The sequence below is a fragment of the Emys orbicularis genome, chromosome 6 (assembly GCF_028017835.1).
Source record: "Emys orbicularis isolate rEmyOrb1 chromosome 6, rEmyOrb1.hap1, whole genome shotgun sequence".
Taxonomy (NCBI): Eukaryota; Metazoa; Chordata; order Testudines; family Emydidae; genus Emys; species Emys orbicularis.
Window position 1 is genome coordinate 64,949,568 of NC_088688.1, and position 26,148 is coordinate 64,975,715.

Consider the following 26,148-nt stretch of genomic DNA (forward strand, 5'->3'; position numbering starts at 1 on the left):
CACATGTCCGAAAGTTCACAGTTCAGAGCAAATGGACTTCTCAGGAGTCAATCCTCCATATCAACATGTTAGAGCTTGAAGCAGTTTGTTATGCTTGCCAGCACTTGCTACCCTACATCAGGGATCACTCAGTCAGAATGATACTAGACAACCAAGCAGCAAAGTATTATGAATCGACAAGGAGGAGCAAGATCCAAGTCCTTATGTGCCAAATCCATAAAACTATGGAGTTGGTGCATATCGCACAGCATACAGATATCAATGGTTTGTCTGCCAGGACTACAGAACACAGTGGAAGACTACTTCAGCAGGCATTTCCACATCAACCACAAGTGGGAGCTGTACAACAAGGTATTCTAAGAGGTATGTCTTACCTGGGATCATCCATAGATAGATCTCTTTGCAACTCCATCCAATACGTTTCTGCTCGAGGGGAGGATGCAGCCACAACTCAATAGGAGATGCCCCAGTCATTCTTTGGCCTTGTGTACTGCTATATAAAGGCTTTTATGAAACCTTCAGTCCTCAAGAAAAACAAGAAAAAAATAGTAGTTCAAGTGTAGTTCCCAGAGGTGGTTTGCGTGTCTCTGCAACTACCTCTCCACCTTCCCCTGAGCAAATATCCTCACCAGGAGTTGTGATCCATCACCCAACCCAATCTCCTGACATTTCACTTCAAGGCATGGCTACTGAATGGCTTTCTGATATAGAACAGGTCTGTCCCCAGCGGTGCTTAAAAGTAGAAAACCCACAACAAGAAAAAACGTACCTGCAGAAGTGGAAATGCTTCCATATTTGGTGCAGCCACCCATCTACATCTCCTCTAGAATCTTATCTGATACACATTCTCAATTTACCTGCTGAATTTAAAAACCACAGGCTTATCACTGAGCTCCATTAAGGTTCACCTAGCTGCTATCACAGCTTTTACCCTATCAAAGGGTTTTCAGTCTTCATCTACCCAACCACTAAGAGATTTATCAAAGGCCTGTTCAGCCTCTTCCCATTTTATCAAGAAGCCAACTCCACCATGAGACCTTAACTTAGTCCTCAATGCGCTGAGGAAATCCACCTTTTAAGAACTGTCCTCTCCTTATCTTATCCCTTAAGACCTCCTCCTTCATAGCCATCACTTCAGCCAGGAGGGTAGGGGAGCTTGGGGCTTTGATTGACCACCGTACACAGTGTTCTGCTGCAGTAAGATGATGTTACATCCACAACCTCGGTTCTTACCTACAGTTATTTCAGAATTCCACATTAATCAGGAATTCACCCATCCATGTTTTATCCTAAGCCCCACTCATAGAGAGGAGAAAGGAGCCTAAGAAGAGCTCTCACCTTTTACCTCAACAGGTAGGACTTGATGTAGGCTTTTCATCTCAGTTGCAGAACGAAAGAAAGGACATCTGATTTCCAGCCAAAGACAGTACAAATGGGTTGCAGAATACACCTTAATCTGTTAAGAAGCCTCAGGCATTCACTCTCTTCCCTCCAGAGTGACTGTTCATCCACTGGGGCTCAATCTACCTCTGTTACTCTACAGAAAAACAGGCCTATCTCAGACATCTGGTCTTTGATGCACACATTTTCCCAATACTGCACTCTCTTGCCTGCTTCCAGATCTGATGCAGCTTTCAGTGGTGCTGTTCTATGATCCGTACTGAATCCACCTGCTCAGTGCCCCCCTCCTCTGTATTTGAGATACTGCTTGGGAATCTCCTGATGTGGAGCACCAATAGGGACTCTACGCAAAAAAGGAGAAGTCGCTTACCTTGTACATTAACTGGAATTCTTCTAGATGTATCCCTGTGGGTGCACTGTCCTTTCCCACTGCCTCAGAGTCTTTCACTGGACTTTCATGGTTGAGAAGGAACTGTAGTGGTGGTGAGCCCATCCACTCCCTAATTACCTTCATTGGGGTATCTAGGGCACAGGCGTGGACCCACAGACACTGCTGATTTAAAAAAAAAAAATCCAATCAAGAATGTGCGGGTGTGTGCAGATGCTGACTTGGAGCACCCATAAGAACTTCAGTTACACTTCACTCTCCATCTTGAGTGTGCAGCATTTACTCACACAAATATTCCGATTAAATTCAATAGTTATTTTACATCTATAGTTATTTTACATCTGCTGCTGGAATACTGTGTCAAGTTGTGGTGCCCAAACTTCAAGAAAGATGTTGCTAAATTGGAGAGGGTTCAAAAAGGAGTCACAAGATTTATTAAAGGATTAGAAACCTGCCTTATATTGATGAACTCAAAGAGCTCAATTTATTTAACTTAACAAAGAGAAGGTTAAGAAGTGACATAATTACAGTCCATAGATATCTACAGGGGGAACAAATATTTAATAATGGGCTCTTCAGTCTAGCAGAGAAGGTATAACATGTTTCAGTGGTTGGAAGTTGAAGCTAGACAAATTCAGACAGGAAATAAGGCTTAAACTTCTTACGGTGAGAGTAGTTAACCATTGGAACAATTTACCGAGGGGTTGTTGTGGATTCTGCATCACTGACCATTTTTAAATGCAATTAATTATTTTTTCTAAAAGATGAGCTGTAGTTATTTTGGGAAAATTTTATGTCCTGTGTTATATGGGAGGTCAGACTAGATGATCACACTGGTCACTTTCAGCCTTGGAATCTATGAATCTCTCTGCATTATCTAAAACTGCATCTATCTTGTTGTGTCATGGATAGAGATATGGTGGTTGATATAGCTGGGTCCTGAACCATTCATGGCTTTGAAGATTATAACTAGGACCCTGAACTGGTAAAACAAGTAGATTTGGAGCTGAGCTAATGGAGGATGCAGAGTACAGGGTGATGTGCTCACAATGGCTTTACACCACTGAGAAGCTGGCTACCATGTTCTGTGCAAGCCAGAGAAGTTGTATTGTTTCCAACATTGGTCTTGGATACAATGAATTGCTATCTGCAAGTGAAGAATACCTTGATCACTCTGACTTGGATCCTCCTCTGAGATGAAGTAAAGAGTCGCCTAGCAAATGGAAGGTGGAAGACAAAACCAAGCTCCAAGATATTTGTCCTTGACTCTTAAATTGTTGATTCTTGCAAATATGATCAAATTTATTATCTTAGTGCCATGTCAAAAACTGTGCTGAATGAGAGATCTATGTAATTTTAATTCCTATATAACACATTTGTTCTTTCTTGTTTCTCCACACTCAAGTCGTAAAAGTCTCTCACCCCATCTACTCAGACCTTTCAACAGTGGCTTATCACTTGTGCTTATGCAGAGAGAGACCTAGAGGTGAACACATCAACTTAAACCCAGTTATAACATGATTTGGCTCTGTCCACACGGGCTGGCCAAACTGTGTTATAATCTAGTTCAGTAATCTTGTGTAGTTACTTATTTCCATACTATTTTCATTTTCCTCTGCTATGCTAAACTTCTTTTGATTTTGATTACGTGAAAGTGCACCAAAAGAACAAGGTTTTGGGGGGAAAGAAATGGAATCAAGATGTGACTATGACTGAGCAATAGATCTTGCTGAGAGTGCAGGAGACAGGTATGGGTGGGGCCTTCTTCACCTTGAGCTCCCTCAGGCTCAATTTAATGACACTACCCGTGGAAAAAAGTGTGAGAAGGAAAAGAAGAGCTAAGGGGACACCTCACTCTACCCTGCAAAAGAAAAAAAAAAGGGGGGGGGGAAGAGTTTTATGTTTAATTTTTTATTTTCCTTCCTCATTCTGCTGTTCTCAGTGGCCTAGTCTGCAGAAGAGGGTTCTGGTTTCAGCTGCCCGAGGGGAAACTATACCATGCAGAAAATAAGAGAGGAAAATTAACTAAAGCCCTTTGGGGAAAGAGGAGTCTCCCCTGTCATCTCCCTTTGCCCTCCCCTTCTCCCTATAGAAAATATTTTTAAGCAAGAAAAACTCCTACGCGAAAAAATGAGTGGCAATTCTGTTTGTTCATGCGTACAGAAACTTTTCCAGCACATCATGAAGTGTTGCTTTGTAGATATTTGCCGTTAAGGTATTCTTTTTAATATAATGCTACCTCATTAAACTTTTTTACCATTTTCCTGTATTGCCATAGAGGAAAAAATCCAGCTGTAATATTTTGTAATGGGGTGATCTTTCCCTTCAAAATTACGCAAGAAGGAACTGATCAAATGACTTTAGAGCTTATATTTAAAAGTGGGTATTTACAATAACATATTTTGATTTAATATCTGCACTACTGCAAATAAAATTAAATGTAAACTATGGCAAACCATTGCCCTGTGGATCTGTTCTTGTATGTTCTAATGGTTCTTCTTTTTCAGAAGCCATGCAATAGATATTGTTTCACAGATGTGATTGTCTCATTTTACAAGTGACTTACTTTTTTCTCTCATAAAAATAGAAAGACTTGAATTTTAAAAACATACTCCTCTAGAGAAGCAGATGTCATACAGAAATTTATTTTCCTATTGCAAATATTGTTTGGTGTTCAGTATTGTTTATTTGTCTACAGACACACACATCATGCAATAGGAAAATAAATTGTATTTCTGTATGACATCTGCTTCTCTAGAGGAGTATGTTTTTAAAATTCAAGTCTTTCTATTTTTATGAGAGGAAAAAGTAAGTCACTTGTAAAATGAGACAATCACATCTGTGAAACAATATCTATTGCATGGCTTCTGAAAAAGATGGGATGGACAATATAAGACCCAAATGATGGTTTAATGCTAGATCTTGGGACATAAGGATTTCAGAGGCGATTCTAAATTATTTTATTTTGGCCAAGAAGTCCCTGGATTCACTTAATTTCATTGCTTGAAGAACAAGGTGGAACAGCCCTCTCAAAAAAAGTCTTCAGTACTGAAATCATTTTGTTACTGCAGAAAATTTGAGGTAAAAGCAAAAAAACAAAAAACAAAAAAAATAAAAAATTAAACCACAAACAAAATTGGCCAAAGCCAGTATTTTTTTTAATTTTCCTAGTTTCATATTTCTTTTTCTCTTTTGGTACAAACAAGGAGACTGACTCAAATTAGTAGAATGGCTCTCTTGTTATATTACTATGCTTTTGATATATAGTGTCAAAATCAGATCTGGGTTATATAAAAATTGCCAGACATTTATGTCCTCAGAAGTAAAGTGGGTCATGAGATAAATGAGGACAGATATTCCCTTCTTCCCTACCCCACCCCACCTTTTTTTAGGTCTTTTCAGATACATCATAATAATATCTCTAGCTCTTTTTGTCAATAAATTACTTGGGACTATGTAATATGTGATCTCAGGCTATGCAGACTATACATAGTAAAGGAGGTGATTGACTCCCAAAAGCACATAAGTAAATCCTGAAAGGTACTGCTAGTTTGTTTGGGCCACATCATTGTTTTTCTTTTGTGCTGCTTACTTCTTCCCTCCCTGTGTTTTTTATAGAACATTTTTGTTTTGAAAAACATGATAGGCTTGCCCTGCTTGCTCTCAGTCGCCCACTTTTGATACCATTCTAATTAAAATTAAACTGGAAAACATTAAAAGTATTTTCGAAAAATGCCAAACTAATGTGTTGTTAATAGAATTATCTCTAAACTATATATGCTGATTATTCGAGATAGCAATTTTGTATATATTTTATTCATTCTTTCAGTGTACTAGGAACATATACAATTGATAATAAAACAATATTCTGTGCATATATATATATATATATATATATATATATATATATATATATATATATATATATATATATATGCTATTAAGATGAAGAAGAGAATAAAATCAAAGGCGGGTTCTCAATTTTTCTGTCATTTTTCATAGCTCAGGATGCTACTGCTTGTGCATGATATATATTTATCATAAGAAAGTTACTGCTTGGAATTAAATGGCAACACATTTAATAGAAATATTGCATGTAAGGAAATGTGCATGTCCTTCTATCATAAATCAGTGGATTTTCTACCAATTTCATATTTTCACATAAAAATGCTGCATGAATTTCTTTTTTAGATTTCCACATAGAAGAGGCTGTGGACTGGCCTGGAGTAAACCTCAAACTAGGCCAGGTTTCTGGGTTGGCCCTGGACCCTAAAAATAACCTGGTTATTTTCCACAGGGGTGATCATGTGTGGGATAGAAAGTAAGTGGATGTTCTATCAAGTAGTATGTTTAAATAGTTGACTGTGCTGTTTGTTCAACATGTTTTCTTTAGGCAGGGAATAGACATAGAATGTTCCTGCTTACAATAGTTAAATATGGGGAGAGTGAATGGTTAGATGGCATAGCTTTGAGTCTCCAGTTACTAGAATTTTAGAACAGTAAGAGAAGGCTAGTGTGTCACGTAATGCTTCCCCAAAACAAATTTGATCCACTAATTTGATAAAACTTCAATGTTTTTGTGCTCCAATAAAACTTCTGACTCTGAAAATTGCTATTTCTCCACTGCTTGGGGTTTAAGGGAGAAATAAAATGAGATCCCAAAAGTAAGAGCAACTTATTTGTAGCAAAATATCTGAGAAATTAAAAAAATAAAAAGTAAACCACTATTTTGGTATTACATACCATAAAGTTAGTTCCTCCTGCTATCCTGTAACAAGTAGTCAATACCAGGGCCGCCGGGGGGGGGGGGGGGGAGGCAAGAGGGGCAATTTTTCCCGGGCCCCGCAGGGGCCCTGCAAGCCCTGGCCCGGCAGCGGTCTGGGTCTTCGGCGGCAGGTCCTTCAGTGCTACCGAAGACATGGAGCGACTGAAGAGCCCCCCGCTGCCGAAATGCCGCCAAAGACCCGGACCGCCACCAGGTGAGTACAAGCGCCACAGCTCCCTCGCTTTGCCCCAGACCCCCTGAATCCTCTGGGCGGCCCTGGTCAATACACTGGATGGAATTTTCCAAAGTGTCTGAGTGACTGACTTTCAGTGGGACAGGTGCTGATGAGTTACTTAAGCACTTTTGAAAATCCCACTCACTGTCTTTCAAGCCAAATTCTACCCCTGAATGAGCAATCGTGACATGGGGCTGATGCTGAAATCAATTTAAGTGTGCAGCTGAGAACAGAATTTAGCCTGTAGAAGTATGTATTTTACAGTTGATAGCACTGATAATAGTGCACAAACAAGGTAAACAAAATGCAGTCATGGTGGCTGGTGTCTCTTAGAAATATTAGGAGGCAGCAATCAGTTTGCTGCATTGAAAAAGGCTAATTTGTTATGAAAAGTAGTTTTATTCAGACTTCTAAGGAAGTTTCACTGATAATTAAGGTTAAGATTTTGTCACGGTTATTTTTAGTAAAAGTCATGGACAGGCCGGGGGCAATAAACAAAAATTCACAAAAGCCTGCGACCTGTCCGTGATTTTACTAAGAATTGTATGGATAAATTCTAAAACATTCAGGAAGAAGAAACACAGCATCTCTACTAAACATGGCTTACTGTATCTTACGAGTAACCTGTTCTACATATACATAAACATGACACTTAAGAGTATGTTTGTTTCAACCTTTGTGGTGAAATTTAGTTTTATCATAATTAGTAGTCTCTCTAAAAGGTTGTACTTTTTGATAGATTATTTTACAGCCTTCTTTGGTTGAGAAAGTTGTCTCTTATCCCTGTAATGAAAACAGTACATTTGATTATAGCTTTTAGCCAATAGACTACTATGATGGATAAGATATAAATCTTTTAAGTCTCTCGTGCAGTATATCAAAGTGATCTTTCTATCTGAAGTTTATATAAACATGGACTATGTGATTTGAAAGGGTGACGCATACATAGGTTGTGTTATTCAGGCTTCAACTGAGAACTTGTATTGAAGTGATTCTTTTCATCTCCCTTCCCACACATGCACATAAATGCTGTTTTTTGTGTCATTGAAGAAAAAGTTGAATCAAAAACATTTCAAAATAATTGGCAGTTATTGTTACTGTGTGACTCCTATCATCATTTGTCACTTCTGAAATTTGTGTTCTGAGAGTTTGGCAATTGTGATGTATACACTCCAAGTCCAGAACACACAACTGGAAACTGAGCCTACCAATGATGATCATGAGTGTCTGGTATATGTATGGACCGGTTTTAAAATTCCTGTTCAGCTTTTGAAGACATGTTTCTGTCAGAAAATAATTTCTGCCCCATGTAGCATATTCATTATATTGGATGCTGCCCATTCTAAGTGTGGTCAGCCTTAACAATGGAGATGGAAGAGGGAACTGGGAAGGAAACATGCAGAGTTAGATGTGCCTGGTGGAGGAAACATGGAGAAGAAACAAAGCAGGAAAACACACACAATTCAATATCAGTCTTAATTAAGTTAATGTTTATGATTGGCTGCCAATATGCAAAGCCATTAATTGAATATAATAACCTTCATCAAATCATAAATTTGATGAATTCCTGGCCTTGGGGTTCAATCCATTTTCACTGATCGAGTGCTTCACCAGCATACTATATAGAAAGAAGCAAACACAAATTTGCAGTGCTTTAGCACTACACAAATGGTTTCAATGTATTATTAATATGTGCTATAAAAAGTAGGCTCCTCAGACAGCAAAATGCAGCTGAGTGAAAGGTCTGTATGGCTTATAATGCAAACTCAGTCTGCTTTAGAACACTAAACTAGGCAGTTCAATATTGTTGTACAATGCTAACCCCTATAATCCAGGGTTAGTTTATAAATTGCTCTGTTCCTTCAGTGAATCTGAGGTGATTTTACATTTTTTCTTAAATGAAACAAGTACCCTGTCTGTGCGATCGCTACAGAATAGCTTTTTCTGTTTTATAAAGCATGTGCTATTCAAAGTGAAAAGATTAGAACTGTTTAGTCAGTTATGTAACTGATCAAGTGAGTGTCTTTACAGTTTTATGATGAAAAAGGCAGTCTGGTTATGTGATTTATAAAATATGTAATACAGGATTTAAATCTGTAAGTCTGCTGTGGTCTGAATGCCTCTCAAAGCTGCATTCCTAATTAGCAAAGGCTAGAAATATGAAGTTAAAATGCTGTGCCAAGTGTTACAACTAATCAGAAAGTGACGTCTGGAGCTATGCTTTCTAGGGCAGTGGAAATCAGGTGTTCTGCAAAGGTGGCTTGTCTGCTTTCTGATGGAGTAGATGCCTGATTCATCATAGTATTAGGGCTTGTCTATATGAACATTAGTTTGTAGCAAGCTGGGGTGTAATGCTATCCTACACTAATTATCTGTGTGGACTCTGTTACCATCATTAAAAGTTCCCTAGGCACTTTGAACTATTCCTGTTTCAAAGAAGGGGTAGATCAAAATGCACTACAGAACTTGTAATGCATGGCAGCAGGATCTATCCAGGTATTCAGTGCACAACAGACTACTGTGGGAGTAGCTGTACACGCCAGTTTACCACAAACTAAGTGTTTGTAGAGACAAGCCCTTTGCACTTCCCAATAGTGGATTTTTTTATTAGCATTATCAGCAACATTGCTAGCAAAGGAGGTGGGGTTGTAATTATGGAAATACATGAAGGGTGGAATTAGAGCCACCAGCATAACATGGAGAACTCCAGATGTCCTCTGATCCTAGATCAGCATGCTTGCCAGCAAAATCAGTCTATTGAGAGTAAACAAAGAGTTTACTAGCATGATATTAAATATCATGCCTCATGGGTTTGATTTTAGTCCTAGTATTAGTCAGCATGATCCATATTTCTGTTTCCCTCCTCCCTCCCCCCCAGTAATTTAAACAGAAGAAAGTCAAACCTCGGTGGTTCCATGATCACACACAAGGATGTATAATATATTAGGTCTGAGCTTTTTTTAGGGACAGCAAAGTCCATTTGTCAGATGCAGGAGCTAACAACTGGCTCCATGGCTTTAACAAATGGATTAGGCAAGAAATAGCTACCAGGCAGTGTGGATGGGGTGTAGGCCCAGGCAGATGTGCCCTGAGTTATTGGTTGTATGGTGGGAGTCCTGAACATCGCATTGGACCCGGTTAAATCCCTGGTAAGAGAGAATAGGAGACAGGACACATAATGCCCCTCCCAGTGTTAAATAAAGTTGCAGCCTGCTGCTTAAATCCATCCCATGTATCTGTCATTCATTTGCTTGTGTCTTGATCAATGACTGAATAGTAATTACCCTGCATCCATACACAGGGTTCTAGCTCCTAAGTTTAGGATGAAAGAAAAGAGGACTGTTCTAGAAACTGCCACTCTGTGCATCATTGTTCATAAGAAAGGGAAGGGATTTATTGGTACCTTTCAGAAAATAAAACCTAGATGATGATATAACAAGTAGTGTCAGGTCATAGCATGATGTACATTTTAATATAACCCTAAAGATTTTCTAATTGTGGTTTGTGCATAAACTTAATAAACAAATCAACCAACTAATCAATGGATGTGAGACAGATCTGAGTAGTATATCACTTTCCCAAATAGAAAACTGTGGACAGATAACTTCCCCATAACATTAAATATTTATACTGCTCATGCTGTAATGTATAGAGTATTAATAGTTTTATTCACAGCCATGTCTGAAACTTTGTAAAGTACCTTCCTTTTTACCAAAATGTATTGATCACAATTGGATTGAACTCAGTAGGGACTAAGAAACTGCTTTAAAAAAAAAAAGTAGTAGTAATTCAAGTATGTTCAAACATTTTAGTCAAAAATTAAATTATATTTTTTACACCTAATTAGATTAAAATTTTGATTCAAACAATTCCACTTATATACACATACCATTAGTGCTTAGCTTCCTTGAATGCGAAGCACTTATTGAAATCAATTTATGGACAGAGATACATACACTAATACTTTCTTCTTGGTTAAGCATGTGGAAATTTGACCTTATATAAGTGGCTCATACTATGCCTTCTGTGAATATAAGAAATCTTAGCTCCCTAAATTTTGGGTTAAAAGTTGAGATGGCAGAACTAAATCTTGCTTGTTCTTGAATTTACTTGCTGTACACTTAAAGTTGTTTTGGGGGTGCAGTTGTAGGAAAGGGGACATGTACATAGTATGACATGCTTTTCTACCAAACATTTTCTGAAAAGTAGAAAAAGAAAGTAGAAAGTAGGTGTTATTGTAATAAACACCGGCGAGAATATTAAAGTGCATAGGAAATTTACATAAATTAACATAGTTTAACAATTCAGGTTTAAGACTTTCTTGGCAACTATCTTCATGAGTACTCCGAGAGGCATGAAACAACAAAAATTCTCTTTGTCATTACAAAGAAAATAAAAAGTGAAGTTGAAATTCGTTTTTTTAACAATGATTGAAAATACAGGATTGTCTTGGTTGTATCTGCTCATTTTGATTACACACATTCACTGTCACTGGGCATGACATCCGTGAGAAGAGCTGCCATCCAAAAGGCTTCAGTGATAATACAGAAGTATAAGAAGATACACAAAAACCTACAAAATTTAGGTGTTTTCCCTTATTAGTCTACAAAGTTCTGCTATAAGTCATGTATCTTTCTTGTGAACTGAAACTTCTAACATATTCACTTGGTATTTCAATATATCTTTATAGCTCATTTGACAGTAGCTTTGTTTATCAACAAAGAGGACTTGGACCAATTGAACAGAACACAATTCTTGTAATAGACCCAAGTAATGCAGAAGTTCTTGATTCCACAGGCAAAAATCTGTAAGTTGTATTTACTTTTATTAATAAAACTTTTATATTTTTGTATACTACATTTCATCCTGAAGAATTTAATCCATATATTTGTTTATTCTGAGACTTATGTCACATTTCATCTCTTTCACATCTGGGTTCATTTATAACAAAATTAAAAAATCAACCAGTATTGCCAACAGCGGGCAACGAATGAAAACCAACTTTGCCATTGCCTCCCTCCACTCCCTAACAATCAATACTCTTCATCTACTGACCCAAATTAACAAAAATTTGTATGGAGAAAACATGTCTGGCACAGCATCGTAAAGGCTGACCTTGTTGGCAAAAGAGATTGAATGTGAGGACCAGGGCTAAGGGCCCTTTACCAAGAAAGTCCAGCTGCCCATGACTTCAACCTTGTATGCTGACAACAAGAGCATTCCAGCTGTCTGCAGCAATGGGGCATAGAAGTATCTCAGGATCTTAGATAGTAGTAGTGGCACAGGGCTTTGTAGATGATGAGCAAAATCTTGAATTGCTCTTGGGAAAAAAATTGATATTAACATAGATAATAGACCGGTCATGGATTATAACAGTATCTGCCAAATCACTTTCTTTTTTTAAACGCAGTTCTTTTAAATTTATGTTTGCAGATTTTATTTACCACATGGATTGAGTATAGATAAAGATGGTAACTACTGGGTCACTGATGTAGCTCTCCATCAGGTATGTGTAATGCTTTTCTAGAAGTACTGTATGTGATCTCATTACTTTTATTTTGTTAAAGGCTTGATAAAATTATTACGTTGTGGCTGATAAGATATACACTAAAGGCTTGTCCATATGGGGAAATTCACTGGAGCAGCTGTAGCAGAATAAATTATTCCAGATTAACGTCTTGTATGGAAACTCTGTTGTGGAATAAAAGTGACTTAATTCTAAAATAATTACTTTGCTATAGCAGAATAACTTATGCTGGTCAATTTCCCTATATAGACAAGCATTCAATGCTCAGCTACCTCATTGGCTGAAATTGCTGATGATTTATATTTTATGTAGATTTTTTCCAGAATCAACACCATTACATTCTTGATGATGGATTTCTTCATTGGAGCGATATGTATATAAAAAGCCTAATAAAATAAATTTGCATGTAAAAATGTTCTTTCTATAGAGCAGATTTATATACTTTCCCTAAACAATCATGATTATACTGGACTAGCTATCATGCATCACTTTCTATAACTTGAAATCTCTTATGTTTTCCATTGACTACAAAAGGTGTTCAAATTGGGAGTACATGATAAAGAACCTTTATTGATCCTGGGAAGGTCTTTGCAACCAGGCAGTGACAAAAATCACTTCTGTCAACCAACCGATGTGGCCGTGGATCCAGTCACAGGCAACATTTATGTGTCTGATGGCTACTGTAACAGCCGAATTGTTGTGTTCTCTCCAAACGGAATGTTCATCATGCAGTGGGGGGAAGGTACTGATTAAAGCTCTTGATGTTTAACTAGCTACTGAGACTGCTGTGGTCATGAACTATTACATGTAGCATATGTAAGATTGTTTACTGTGATTATTTAGTACTTATTTCTGTTACAGTAATGCTCACAGACCCTGATTGGATATCAGGGCCTTCTTATCTTTTGAATACCATCATACATAGTTCTATACACTGATATGTAGATTTTTTTTAAACACACCTTCTTTTAAAAAGCAGAAGGAAAAGACTGTGTGTACACTTCCAGAACAACTATGCACATGAATTTACTTGGTTATCAATAAAATGCCCCTATTTTCATAAACATATTTTTTAAAATATTGCTTGAATAAGAACTTAAAATTCTGAGGTGTGGTAACTTCTAGTTAAGCTTTGACATAGTCCTTTCAATTCTTGTAAATAATTAAATCCCTGTTTAACTCAAGAAATTATATATGAAACTTTTTTCTTTGCCAAGCATTTATGGTGAAGTAAGTAACTTCAGTACAAACATATATGCCTGATTTTTTCCCCCTTCATTTATAGTGGTTTAAATTGAAAGTAACTCCATTTACTTTTAGTGTTAAAATTTTGGTGAAAACGAGAATGAGAATCACGTGTATTCTTTTTCCCACAGTTATATTGCAAAATCTAGAATAACACTATTTCTAGACACAGATGATTATTTCAGATTGTGAATGTATTGGATATTTTCTTTGCAGAGACTTCAGTAGGCAAAGCCAAACCTGGCCAGTTCCGAATCCCTCACAGCTTAACACTGGTACCTGAGTTTGGTCAGCTGTGTGTAGCAGACAGGGAAAATGGACGAATTCAGTGTTTTAGGTCAGAAACAGGAGAATTCACAAGAGAAATCAAACACAAATTGTTTGGAAGAGAATTATTTGCAGTTTCATATATTCCAGGTAATGGCTTTTTTCATGTTTTTCACATTTAATATATACTTAATCACTTCGATATCACAACACACAATATTATTTCATTGAGAGACTATCACATATCTTAGGCCAAAAATGTGTTCTGTTTCAAAATTATCATGTAGATTTTTGCAACTGTGTAATTTTGGAAAAAAGCTACCTTTCCATTCCTGAGAAATTATGAAGAAATTAGCCTCCTTAAATGTAATGCCAACAAATAGACAATATTGTTTGCACTTTTTACCTTCGTGGTTGCACAGTCAAATAACAAGCTCCATTAGAGAAACAGCAAAAAATATTTCCAAACAGCAGGAAAAGAAATTGTCAAATTTCTTAGAGAACAATAATAAAAATCAGAGAATAAAAAACTATTTCATTATGATGTTGCTGTTTTTAAATACCAAAACTTAAAAAAAAAAAAAAAAAAAAACACCTTAGTAGCCAAATGTGTATGTTTATGTTGGGAGCAAAGTAAAAAGTTAGATCCAGAGTTCAGGGATGTTTGGATTGTGACGGCATTTATATCTCATTTATATCTCTTCTTCGGCTACTATTTAAAAAAAAAAAAAAACCTCCAGTTTGATGTCTTATGTACCGCCTACATTCTGAGGCCTGGAAACTCAAAGTAAACAGTAGACATTAATACTTTCTAAGGTTTTTAAACAGTTCCATATTCTATACCAGGTTTGAAATCTGTATTCATCACTTTATTTCTGCTGTAATTATGGGCATGTGTTGCTTCTTTTGCATGAGGAAAGAGAGGTGTTTCTGGGAATGAAAGGAGAGAAATGGAAGGGTAAAAGAAGATGACCATGATTAGAGCAAAATAACCAGAGAAGGAAGTAGAAAAGAGAAAACAGGAAGAAAAATAAAAAGGTGGGGAAAACAGGAGAAAGAATAAACCAAAAAGGGGAGAGAATCCACCATGCTTAAAACAGCACTTCTTGTCATTCATTAACAGGAAGTACTGCTTCCTGACGAGCCAGTTCAGAGATTTGGAAGTGTAAAAGCTCTAGAAAAGTGCTGAAGCAACCAACCTGATCATAAGTGTGTTTTTGTTTGTCTTGGAGACAACTGGAAGCAAGGATGCCAAGTGGCATGGTGGCTTGAGAGGATCTTCTGTGCTCTCACATGAGCACACAGGAACCAATCTGCCATCACAGCACCCTTCGAAGTAGCCAATTAGCCATTATGGTAGACGGACACCCCATCTCTCATCATTCTCACACACATACACCCTGACTCTGAACAGGGTGCCAGCTGGTGTCTTTTACTCTGACAGTCCAGACCAAACCAGCCCATTGCTGGGACAAAAGTTGCTGTTGGGGAGGTCTAGGTTGGATATTAGGAAAAACTATTTCACTAGAAGGGTGGTGAAGCACTGGAATGGGTTACCTAGGGAGGTGGTGGAATCTCCATCTTTAGAGGTTTTTAAGGCCCAGCTTGACAAAGCCCTGGCTGGGATGATTTAGTTGGGGTTGGTCCTGCTTTGAGCAGGGGGTTGGACTAGATGACCTCCTGAGACCTTTTCCAACCCTAATCTTGTATGATTCTATGAAAATAGGGTGTTTTGTTTTGTTTGTTTAAATTAAGCTTAAAAGGCAAAAAAGGGTAAAGAAGGAGGATTTGTTTCTTTTGACCCTTAAATGCTTACAGGTGACATCTTTTCAGGGAAGAGCTCCAGCTCATTTCTGCTAGATTTCAAACTTCCAGGGAATTGGTATGCTTCTTTTTTATTTCTTTTTCCCTTCCTGTATTCATTCTGAATCTGGGGATGTGCAGGTAACTACCTAGCAGGACTTTCCTGTTCCATTCTATTGGTTTACACAGCTTCCAACCTTCCCTAATTCAATTTAAATAAATGTTTCATTGTGTCTGGAGCTCTTGTTCTTCTATAGTTGCTTCTGATTCTGTCTCTTTGAGGCAACTTTTTCATCTATGCTATTTTGTAAATAGAAGAAAATAATCTGTAGGTCACTAATGAATGAGTGTTTGTTGTTGCAGGTGGTCTGCTCTTTGCAGTTAATGGAATGCCGTATCCTGGAGACATAGAACCAGTGCAAGGATTTATGATGAATTTTTCCACTGGAGAAATAATGGACACTTTCATTCCCGTTAGAAAGGTACTGTATTTCACAGTGTTCTTGGTGGACTTAGCACATGGGTACACTGATGTCTAACTCCCTCACACTTCATACAAACTTTTAAGTTTAGCAGGATGATTCCAGGGTCTGAGGTTGCTGTATTATATTGTACTGTATTGTAATTTTTCTTCATATACTCTAAGGCATCCTTTGCACACTGTTGATCAGGTGAAACCCCAGAACAATACAGGTTTCAATACAGCAGCTGTCCAAGGTTCAGTAGATACTATGCACTTGACATTTTAAATTGCCATGTGGATATTGCCAGTCAGAGACGAGAATGGGTGACTTATCCAAACTGAGCTGCGCCTTTCAAGTTAGTTTAAGGAAAGGGTAGAGGTTCAGAGTTTTTCTTATTTTTTATACAGTAATAATATGCTAATATAAACAGTAATAGTACTCCTGTCTGGGGATATAAATTTATCTAATGTGACTACATGCCTTCCTTGCAGAAGACCAGTGTAGAACTATGGGATACCGAACTTTCACTCAAGTAATATTGTAATTTAAAGTTATTTTTAAATATACTAAAAGTTCTCATAGCCTGTCATAAATCAAAGAAGGGGTGTCAGAAGTTGCCAGTATTGTGTGTATCATACCCTATTTGTTGCAATCCTATTTTAAGCTGTGCCAAATGTTGTCTTTCTCAGTATTCATAAATTGCTGTGCGCGTATACACAATTCTATAAATAAAAATAAACTGGCTTGAAACCAACATTCATGGTTTTACACAAACCTGTTTAGAAACATGCCATACAGTAATTTATGCTTTTTAATTTTTGTGTTACTAGTGTTTCCAGGCAGAGAAAGACCTTATAAAACTGTGGAGATGTTTTTATTTTTTGAGAGGGAGTGGATGTTGATAATCAGGACAAAGTTTGCAGCTGACTTCCTTAATTATATCGGCAAACTTTTCGTGCACACTTAAAGGGGATTGCTGAAAATTTGATTCTTGAGCCTGCATAGTAAACCATTTGCACAACTTTCAGAAATATCCTGTAGTGAAATGATGTAATTCTTTTTCCCAGGAATATCTTCAGAGATGTAGATGAATGAAAGCTATTTAAGCTCAAAGTCAATATTTCTTCATACATTTTTCAGGTTCTTACAAATAAAAGCAAGTGAAGCACTCATCTGCATCCTTTCCTCTAGGAAGGGACAAATAACCTAAAAGAGTTTGGCGTGGGGGAGGGAGATCTTATATTTAGTAGTGATTTGACAAGATAACTGCACCTACGCTTGTAGTGAATATTTATATCATTCCTTCTGCATCATTCTCCACCCCATTCAGGAGACTGAGGATAATTGTCCCATATCAGTGGATGGTCCAGTATATTTAGTGTGACTTTTTTCTCTATGTATAGCAGATCATTGTTGGGATTCTCAGGTTAAGGATATATTGATCAGTTCTAAGGAAATAGATCACTTTCAGAACCCAACAGGATTAGTTCACCCTTTAATCCAGGCCTCCAGTGTACTCACTTGGAACAGAAAAGGCTTGATATGACAGTTGTTTCCTTGCTGGTGAACAGGAAGCTGATCCTAAATAGGGTTCCTAAGACTGACCTCTTTGGAAGTATAAGAATTCCCAAATTAGTCTGAAAGACAATGAATTAAAGCTGAGGAGTGAGAGAGAAGATGTGCTTACATTGATGGGAATATTTGTCCAATGAGGGATCAATTGATTTCTGTGTCTTGAACAACGTGAAAGATATCTGGAAAAGGCATGTAAGACAAGGACAACATTTGCTTCTCTAAAGATATCTCTAAAGGAGTCTCGCTCCTGCGCCGATAGCTTCTCAGTGCAAGACTCATTAAACTGTCTTAGCTCTGAGGGGGATTGACTCTTGAGGGCAGTGTTAGTAGGGGGTAGAGCACATAGAATATCAGGGTTGGAAGAGACCTCAGGAGATCATCTAGTCCAACCCCCTGCTCAAAGCAGGACCAACCCCAACTAAATCATCCCAGCCAGGGCTTTGTCAAGCCGAGCCTTAAAAACCTCTAAGGATGGAGATTCCATCACCTCCCTACGTAACCCATTCCAGTACTTCACCACCCATCTAGTGAAATAGTTTTTCCTAATATCCAACCTAGACATCCCCCACTGCAACTTGAGACCATTGCTCCTTGGACTGTCATCCGCCACCACTGAGAACAGCCTAGCTCCATCCTCTTTGGAACCCCCCTTCAGGTAGTTGAAGGCTGCTATCAAATCCCCCCTCACTCTTCTTTTCTGCAGAATAAATAAGCCCAGTTTCTGCAGCCTCTCCTCATAAGTCATGTGCCCCAGCCCCCTAATCATTTTCGTTGCCCTCAACTGGACTCTCTGCAATTTGTCCACATCCTTTCTATAGTAGGGGGCCCAAAACTGGACTCAATACTCCAGATATGGCCTCACCAGTTCCGAATAGAGAGGAATAATCACTTCCCTCGATCTGCTAGCAATGCTCCTACTAAAGCAGACCAATATGCCGTTAGCCTTCTTGGCAACAAGGGCACACTGTTGACTCATATCCAGCTTCTCGTCCACTGTAATCCCCAGGTCATTTTCTTCAGAACTGCTACTTAGCCAGTCGGTCCCCAGCCTGTAGCTGTGGATGGGATTCTTCCGTCCTCAGTGCAGGACTCTGCACTTGTCCTTGTTGAACCTCATCGGATTTCTCTTGGCCCAATCCTCCAATTTTTTCTAGTCACTCTGGACCCTATCCCTACCCTCCAGCATATCTACCTCTCCCCCTAGCTTAGTGTCATCCGCGAACTTGCTGAGGGTGCAATCCATCTCATCAGCGAGATCATTAATGAAGATGTTGAACAAAACTGGCCCCAGAACTGACCCCTGGGGCACTCCATTTGATACTGGCTGCCAACTAGACATCGAGCCGTTGATCACTACCCATTGAGCCCGACAATCTAGCCAGCTTTCTATCCACCTTATAGTCCATTCATCCAATCCATACTTTTTAACTTGCTGGCAAGAATACTGTGGGAGACAGTATCAAAAGCTTTGCTAAAGTCAGCTATCAGGCTCGCTGCTGAAAATTCTGCAATAGTAGTTTCAATGGAAAAAAGAAATTATTTAATTTTCCATTTCCCCCTAAGTAAACGAGTTTTAAATTGCACAACACATAAGTACTGCCTTAGAATTTACTCAGCACACAGCAGCTTATTGCTTCTCATGGAAGTCCCTTATTTAACTAGGTTACAGACACTAAGGATAGCGTTCCAGCCAAGAAACTAATTTGATGTGTAAAGCCAAACAGAAGAAGAGACTGATCTCTGCAGATTAAAGGCCAAATGTCCAATTGTATTATTTTTCCTTCCCGCTGTTTCAGCCTCTTCCCTCTCCTCCACCCTACCCGCCTCCCCCATTCTATTTAACTTGGAAGAGATTACCACTTGCAGAAAACACTACCTGTGGGTTTTATGAGAATCAGTTAGTGCTTGAAGCTACGAGATGGACTTGAATTAACACTGTTATGTACCTTGATATTGACCCTGCTTTGTCTCACACAGTATGTTATCTGACACAAAACTATTTATTAATAATTTGCTCTAGTAAATTATGCAACTTCATGAAGCTAGGAGTTAAAATTTTTGCCACCATGCTAACATTAGAGTTGCCAGGCATCCAGTCTTCGACTGTAATGCCCAGTCAAAAACGGACCTTGGCGGCTCCAGTTGGCACTGTCGACTGGGCCATTAAAAGTCCGGACGGCTCCACGGCTTCCGTTGGCCGGGAATCACGACCAATGGGAGCTGCGGGAGCGGCACCTGCGGGTGCGAGTGCAGCATGTGGCGCCTCCCTAGCCACCCATATGCCTAGGGGCTGCAGGGACCTGGCGGATGCTTCCTGGGAGCCATGGTAAGCACTGCCAGGACCCCGATCCCCCTCCCACACCCCAACCCCCTGCCCCAGCCCGGAGTCCCCTCCCATACCCAAACTTCCTCCCAGAGCCCACACCCTGTCCCATCCCCAACCCCCTGCCCCCAGCCCTGAGTCCTCTTCTTCATCCCAAACACCTCATCCCCAACCCCACTCCAGAGCCCACACCCCCAGCTGGAGACTAGACCCCTTCCCACACTCCGAATCCCTCTGCCCCAGCCTGGAGCCTCCTCGTGCACCCCAAACTCCTCATCCCCGGCCCCATCCCAGACCCGCATCTCACTCCCACATCCAACCCCCTGCCCCAGCCTGGTGAAAGTGAGTGAAGGTGGGGGAGAGTGAGCAGTGGAGGGAGGGGGGATGGAGCGAGTGGGGGTGGGCCTCGGAGAAGAGGTGGAGCAGGGGCAGGGCCACAGGGCATGGGGCGGGGAGGGGTGTTCAGTTTTGTGTGATTAGAAAGTTGGCAACCCTAGTTAACATAGGAGCCCTTCATCCATCTATTCCAAGAGTTAAATATGCAGTTGTTTGCAACAGTTGATAATATATTAGTATGTAAAATATTCAGAAATAATTGTTTATTTCAAATATTCAGACACAATTAGCTAAGCCTGATGACATAGTGGATATCACTATGCATTATCATGTAGGAGACAAGATCAGCCTCATGATTCTTATTCCCAAATACATGGGAAACATTCTCATTCTTCACTCCCATATCTCAATCCTTGAAAGATTGCATGGGGGGGTGGGGGAGATAGGGAGGCAGTGAAGGGGTTTGGCATTTTCCATGCTGCTGAGAATGTGCAGTAATTGGGACAGTTGCTGACTTGAAAAATATATGGAGACGTTATGGAAAAGAAGGCAAACTAATATTGTTGGCTTACAGCTGTTGGGCCCAATTCTTAGTTTGCTAATTTTATTCTGCTTTGAAAGTAACGAACCACTTGGTATGCACCTTGCTAGAATTATTAGAGGGTAAGTGACTCTGTATCAATACTTACAGTTGTGATAGTGATGAAGTATATTGTCTTATGTCCAAAATCCTACGTTAAAATATCATCAAGGTTGTAAAGTCAAGCACTCAAAAGTTAGGAAATGCCAGTTGCCTATACAAATACACCTCTACCCCGATATAACACGACCCAATATAACACGAATTCGGATATAACGCGGTAAAGCAGCGCTCCGGGGGGGGGGGGGGGCTGTGCACTCCGGCAGTTCAAAGCAAGTTCGATATAACGTGGTTTCACCTATAACACGGTAAGATTTTTTGGCTCCCGAGGACAGCGTTATATCGCGGTAGAGGTGTATGTGGAGGTTTATACATAAAAAGCTTCTACTTTAGTGCATATATATGTCTATAAAATATATGTGCACTCTACTTATGTGATGGCTATACATGTTTGCCACTTTTCCTTCCCTTTGTCCATCTACTATATTTGTAAACAAATTAGCTTTTAATTTAATTGTGTAGCACAGTAATATCCACATTCAGTTCTTTAAATGTTTAATCAAAATATTGACAAAAATGGACTGTGCAAAAAATGTGTAAATCACTAGGTTTGAATTGTCTGTACAATGTACGGCATGTTAAGTTCTCTATAAATCATGACAATAACTACTGCCCCTGGAGGAAGTGAACACCTGATGGAGATGTAATTCCTGTCTCTTCTCTCCTTTTAAGGCGTGGCACCAGCATCAGCTATAGCTCCCATTGTATGAGAGCTAAATTTGGCTCTGTATCTCAAATTTTTGATTAAACAGGCCTTTTGCATTTGTGATCTAATTCATTGTGTAGTCATTCAGAAGTTATTTGTGGCTGTTTATCTTGACAGAGCTTTGAGATGCCACATGACGTTGTTGCTTCAGAAGACAAAACGGTGTACGTTGGAGATGTTCATGCCAAAACAGTATGGAAGTTCACTTCCACAGAAAGTAAGTTGCTTTTGTTTTGACTTGAACTTTAAACGACACTTCCCTGAAACCATGTTCTCAGTGACTGACATCCCCTGTCCATTGTCTGTCCCCTGATTAATTAAGAATTGGATTAATTGCTTTAGCTAAACAGTTGAATTTTCTTTTTCCATGTTCACGTTCACATTTCACTGCTTAAAATAAGCATGTTTAACAAAAAACTGGCTGCTCTTTTTACCATTCGTTTGTAACATTAATTCCTGGTCTATATCAAATATGAATCCTGGGCAGATTAATTTGTCAGAGAGCTTCATACGAAATTGTATATTCCAGTGAGTATTTTTCTTGTTGAATCATTTGTATGTATTTAAACAAATGATTAAGATTAATTTTTTCCAGTTCTTTAATGTATCATTTATTGACAATGCCCTCTGTTTACTTAGAGGTTGTTATATTTCCATTAACTGGGAATACTTCCCAACTTACTATACTCAGTTTGACTTCAGGGGTATGAGGTGAGTATGATCTGAGTAAGACATTGAATTTAGCAGAATTAAAAAATGGATTAGGCATTTTCTAGGAATAACAATATAATCCACCATTACATTAGATAGGATGAAAATGTATAAAATGTAGAAAGCCACCCACTAATTGTCTGCCATTAAAAATATACTTTCCATCTGATCTGGTTATTCCCCATAGTTGTTACATTTCATGCACCTTGCTCTGAAACATGTGGTACTAGCCACTGTTAGGCCAGGTCTACACTAACCCCCTAATTCGAACTAAGGTACGCAACTTCAGCTACGTGAATAACGTAGCTGAAGTTCGAAGTACCTTAGTTCGAACTTACCTCGGTCCACATGCGGCAGGCAGGCTCCCCCGTCGACTCTGCGGTACTCCTCTCGTCTAGCTGGAGTACCGCCGTCGACGGCGAGCACTTCCTGGTTCGACTTATCGCGTCCAGGCAAGACGCGATAAGTCGAACCCAGAAGTTCGATCGCTCGCCGCCGAACTACCGGGTAAGTGTAGACCTACCCTTAGTAACAATACACTGGACTAGCTGGACCACTGGTCTGATTGGATATGTCTCTTCCTATGAAGAATAACTCCAAACAGGAAGGACCTTCAAACTTTCATTCACAGCCAGATGGGAACAGCTAAGGTTTATAAAAACACACAACTAACAAGTTCTGTCAACATGGCTAAGAGGTTTGAGGAGAGGGACTTTGTTTATATTTTAGAAGTATAGAATTATAATAACTACAAGTGATATCCATCTAGTAGATGGGATTTGCATCTAATTTATGGTAACATTGTTAAACTGGTCCTCACCCACCTGTCCAAGAATACATGTTAGCATAGTATCAGACACTGATTCCCCTCCTCCTCTTTCCCCTAAATAGTGTTAAGAAATTGGAACTAGTGAAATCTTTCAGAATGTGCCTTTTCAGATAGGATGACACTTCTACTGTTTAATGATTTATCTTTATGTTATGTAAAAACTTTTCATCCACGAAGGTCTCAAAATGCTTTATAACCCGTATTGCAAACTGCATGTATAGAATTACTTCATCCACTGATGAAATACAGCCCCTTCTGAGGTAGAATGTGGTGGCTGTTTCATATTGTATAGCAGCTGCCACACAGTTTTGGGCAGGAAGTGAAGAATAATGTCCCCTGGAATTTCAGAGGTAACTTTGGGTGGGCAGAATGGAATTGCTATGCTGGAATTTGGCCAAGGCACTAGATTTAATACCCCAACTCTTGTGCAAAGTGCTATAGGATTTTTAATAATTATTTATTTCACCTGAAAGACTCCACCTCCAGTATCACAATGCCCCAAATGCCATACAGGGGTATTGATTCAATGAAGCCTCTAATGGCAAAGTACTACCTACTATATCCCCAGCACCTTCCTCCAGGGTTTAGGTTTTTCCCCTGGTAATGTCCCATTTATTGCTAATTAAATCCAACCATGTTAATCATATGAGATGTGATGAGCTCTTATGTGCCCACAAAACCACTCTGTGGCATAGGAGTTGGACATTATTGAAAACTGCCTTTGTGAATCACGCTCATGCTTTCATAGGATTCTGATGATACTGATAGTTATTTGACGCTCTTTGGTGAAGTTCAGACACAATGCGATATTTGCTAAAGGATTGTACATTTGGTAAAGATGTCAAGAGTCTTTCTAAAATGTCAGTTGGCCTGAAGAGCAATTTTGTGTTACAGAAATGGAGCATCGATCAGTTAAAAAGGCTGGTATCGAGGTGCAGGAAATAAAAGGTTAGTCAGATTCCTTATGGGAATGGGCATACCAAAGTTGTACTGGAAAGCGTTTCTGTGCTTTGTAAATATTCTTGCCAGAAAATATCAGGGAGGGAATGCTAACTAGTCTGAAAGTAGTTAAATTTTTTGCTGTCATTTTCTATAGTTCAGAGTTACAATGAGCCAGCATGGGAAGGGATATAGGGTAGCATGTTGCACTGCTGGTAGACCCAATATTATGGTGGAATCAAACACTTCAACTTCACTGGTGAAAAGTGTGTCATAGAAGTTTACCCAGTGGACTGTCCTGTATGACCCTCCATTATCCACAAAATAGCATCTGCATCAGCTCTACTAGATGCAGAAGTAGTTGTGGTATGTAGTTATCTCAATTATCCAGAAAAAAATAGTAACATATTTGAAATAACTGTTGATTCCATTTTCTTTTTGTTTAGAGTCTGTACAGCACATTGACAGTGTTGGTTACATTTTTAAGGATGGTATAAAGCATTTTCTTTTGCTCAGAATTGTTCCTCCAGATTTACTTTTTTTTCCCTTTTTTCAGAATAGCAGGGTGAAAATGAATTCAAAGAGAGAAAAGAATCAAAAGAATGTAGGGACTTAAAATAGGCAGGTAAAGAAACGTATACAGCACAAGGTTGACGGGGTAAGATAATGATTTAAGGTAGATGAAGAGGAATTATTTTAAAATTATAATAGTCTATTGCACAAGTCTCTTAGACAGAAGAAGTGGTAATTTCCCCTTTAAAAAAAAAATGGTGTGTGGTTATTGGGGGATCTTAATGGACTGTAGTTATACTATTTTTACTTATTTTTCTTTGGCAGAATTCAGAGCACCAGACTTTAGATATAAAAGGAAATATGCAAACAGCATCAAAATCAACAAATGTAAACATATTAGTACGAAGTAGACTGCCTTTAAGACACGATAATACTAGCATCCTCCTCTCTCATCAGACAGTCTCACCCAAAGCACTCAGCAGAAAAACATGCAAGGAAGTGCAACAAATCCAGGCTCTGGCAGATGAGGGTGAAAAGCCCATAGCAGCACTGGTAAAAGGTACTCTGCTAGCTGCCACCTCTCATTTAATCAGGAATATCTAGATTAGAATATTTCAGCAGTATCACATAGATTCAGAGAGAGTCTTTCAAGTAACCACTTGCTATGCAACTTCAGGGTACATTAGGTTAAAGCCAATAGTTTTTAGCGTCCCCCTTGAAGCTAATAGGCAGCAAATGTTACTCCTGGGGGAATTCTGTGCCAAAAAATTGAAAATTCTGCACACAATATTTTAAAATTCTGCATATTATGTTTGTCAAAATAACACAATATAATCACGTCAGTTTCAATTATTTTGGTATTTTATTTCAAAATACCTGTCAACAAGTATGTCTGTAACAATACAGACACAAAAAAAAAGATTTAGGAATTTTTTTTGACAAATAGATTCCTTACTAGACATATTAATACAGAACTTTGTGTAATTCATTTAAACTACACTACATAAACATATTTCCTGCACCCCTCAGAAGCAGTACAAAGGCTTGGGGGAGAGAGAGGGAAGGAGCCTGGGAGTGAACCTGGAGGGTGCTTGTGTGTGGATGGGAGAAGTATGGAACAGGTTTTTTGTGGGAGGTGGGAAGGGATTGTAGGGAGTTGGGTAGCCTCCCCCATGCAGGCCCTGGCTGACCCCTAGCCTCTCCCATTTCAGTCAGGCACATCTGCCCCCATCTGCGTGTGTCCCTGTACCCTCCTACCCCATGTCCCAATGTGTGTCTGCAGCACCCCTCTCCATGTTACCCGGGGGTTTCTGAACCCAAAGCTCTTGGTAATGTTACTCTTTGCAAGGTGGTGGCAGGAAATAAATCAGTGGGAGACACGGCACCTCTGGCCAATAGATAGTCGATGCAAGCAGGCAAAC

The 26,148-nt window shown here is 39.1% G+C and overlaps 1 protein-coding gene across 11 annotated transcripts in view; it reads left to right on the forward strand.

Annotated features, from left to right (window-relative positions):
* Window positions 1-26,148, forward strand: part of PAM (peptidylglycine alpha-amidating monooxygenase) — a 153,452-nt gene that overhangs the window by 114,893 nt on the left and 12,411 nt on the right. For 9 of the 11 annotated variants that reach the window (XM_065406841.1, XM_065406842.1, XM_065406838.1 and 6 more), the window contains 8 exons: window positions 5,981-6,110; window positions 11,480-11,596; window positions 12,223-12,295; window positions 12,851-13,058; window positions 13,778-13,978; window positions 15,995-16,113; window positions 21,853-21,952; window positions 24,170-24,223. In XM_065406841.1, the coding sequence (XP_065262913.1) occupies window positions 5,981-6,110; window positions 11,480-11,596; window positions 12,223-12,295; window positions 12,851-13,058; window positions 13,778-13,978; window positions 15,995-16,113; window positions 21,853-21,952; window positions 24,170-24,223 (1,002 nt within the window). Of the gene's footprint in view, window positions 1-2,373; window positions 2,397-2,809; window positions 2,825-5,980; window positions 6,111-11,479; window positions 11,597-12,222; window positions 12,296-12,850; window positions 13,059-13,777; window positions 13,979-15,994; window positions 16,114-21,852; window positions 21,953-24,169; window positions 24,224-26,148 lie in introns of all 11 variants that reach the window. The other 2 variants (XM_065406848.1, XM_065406839.1) reach the window with 1 other exon arrangement.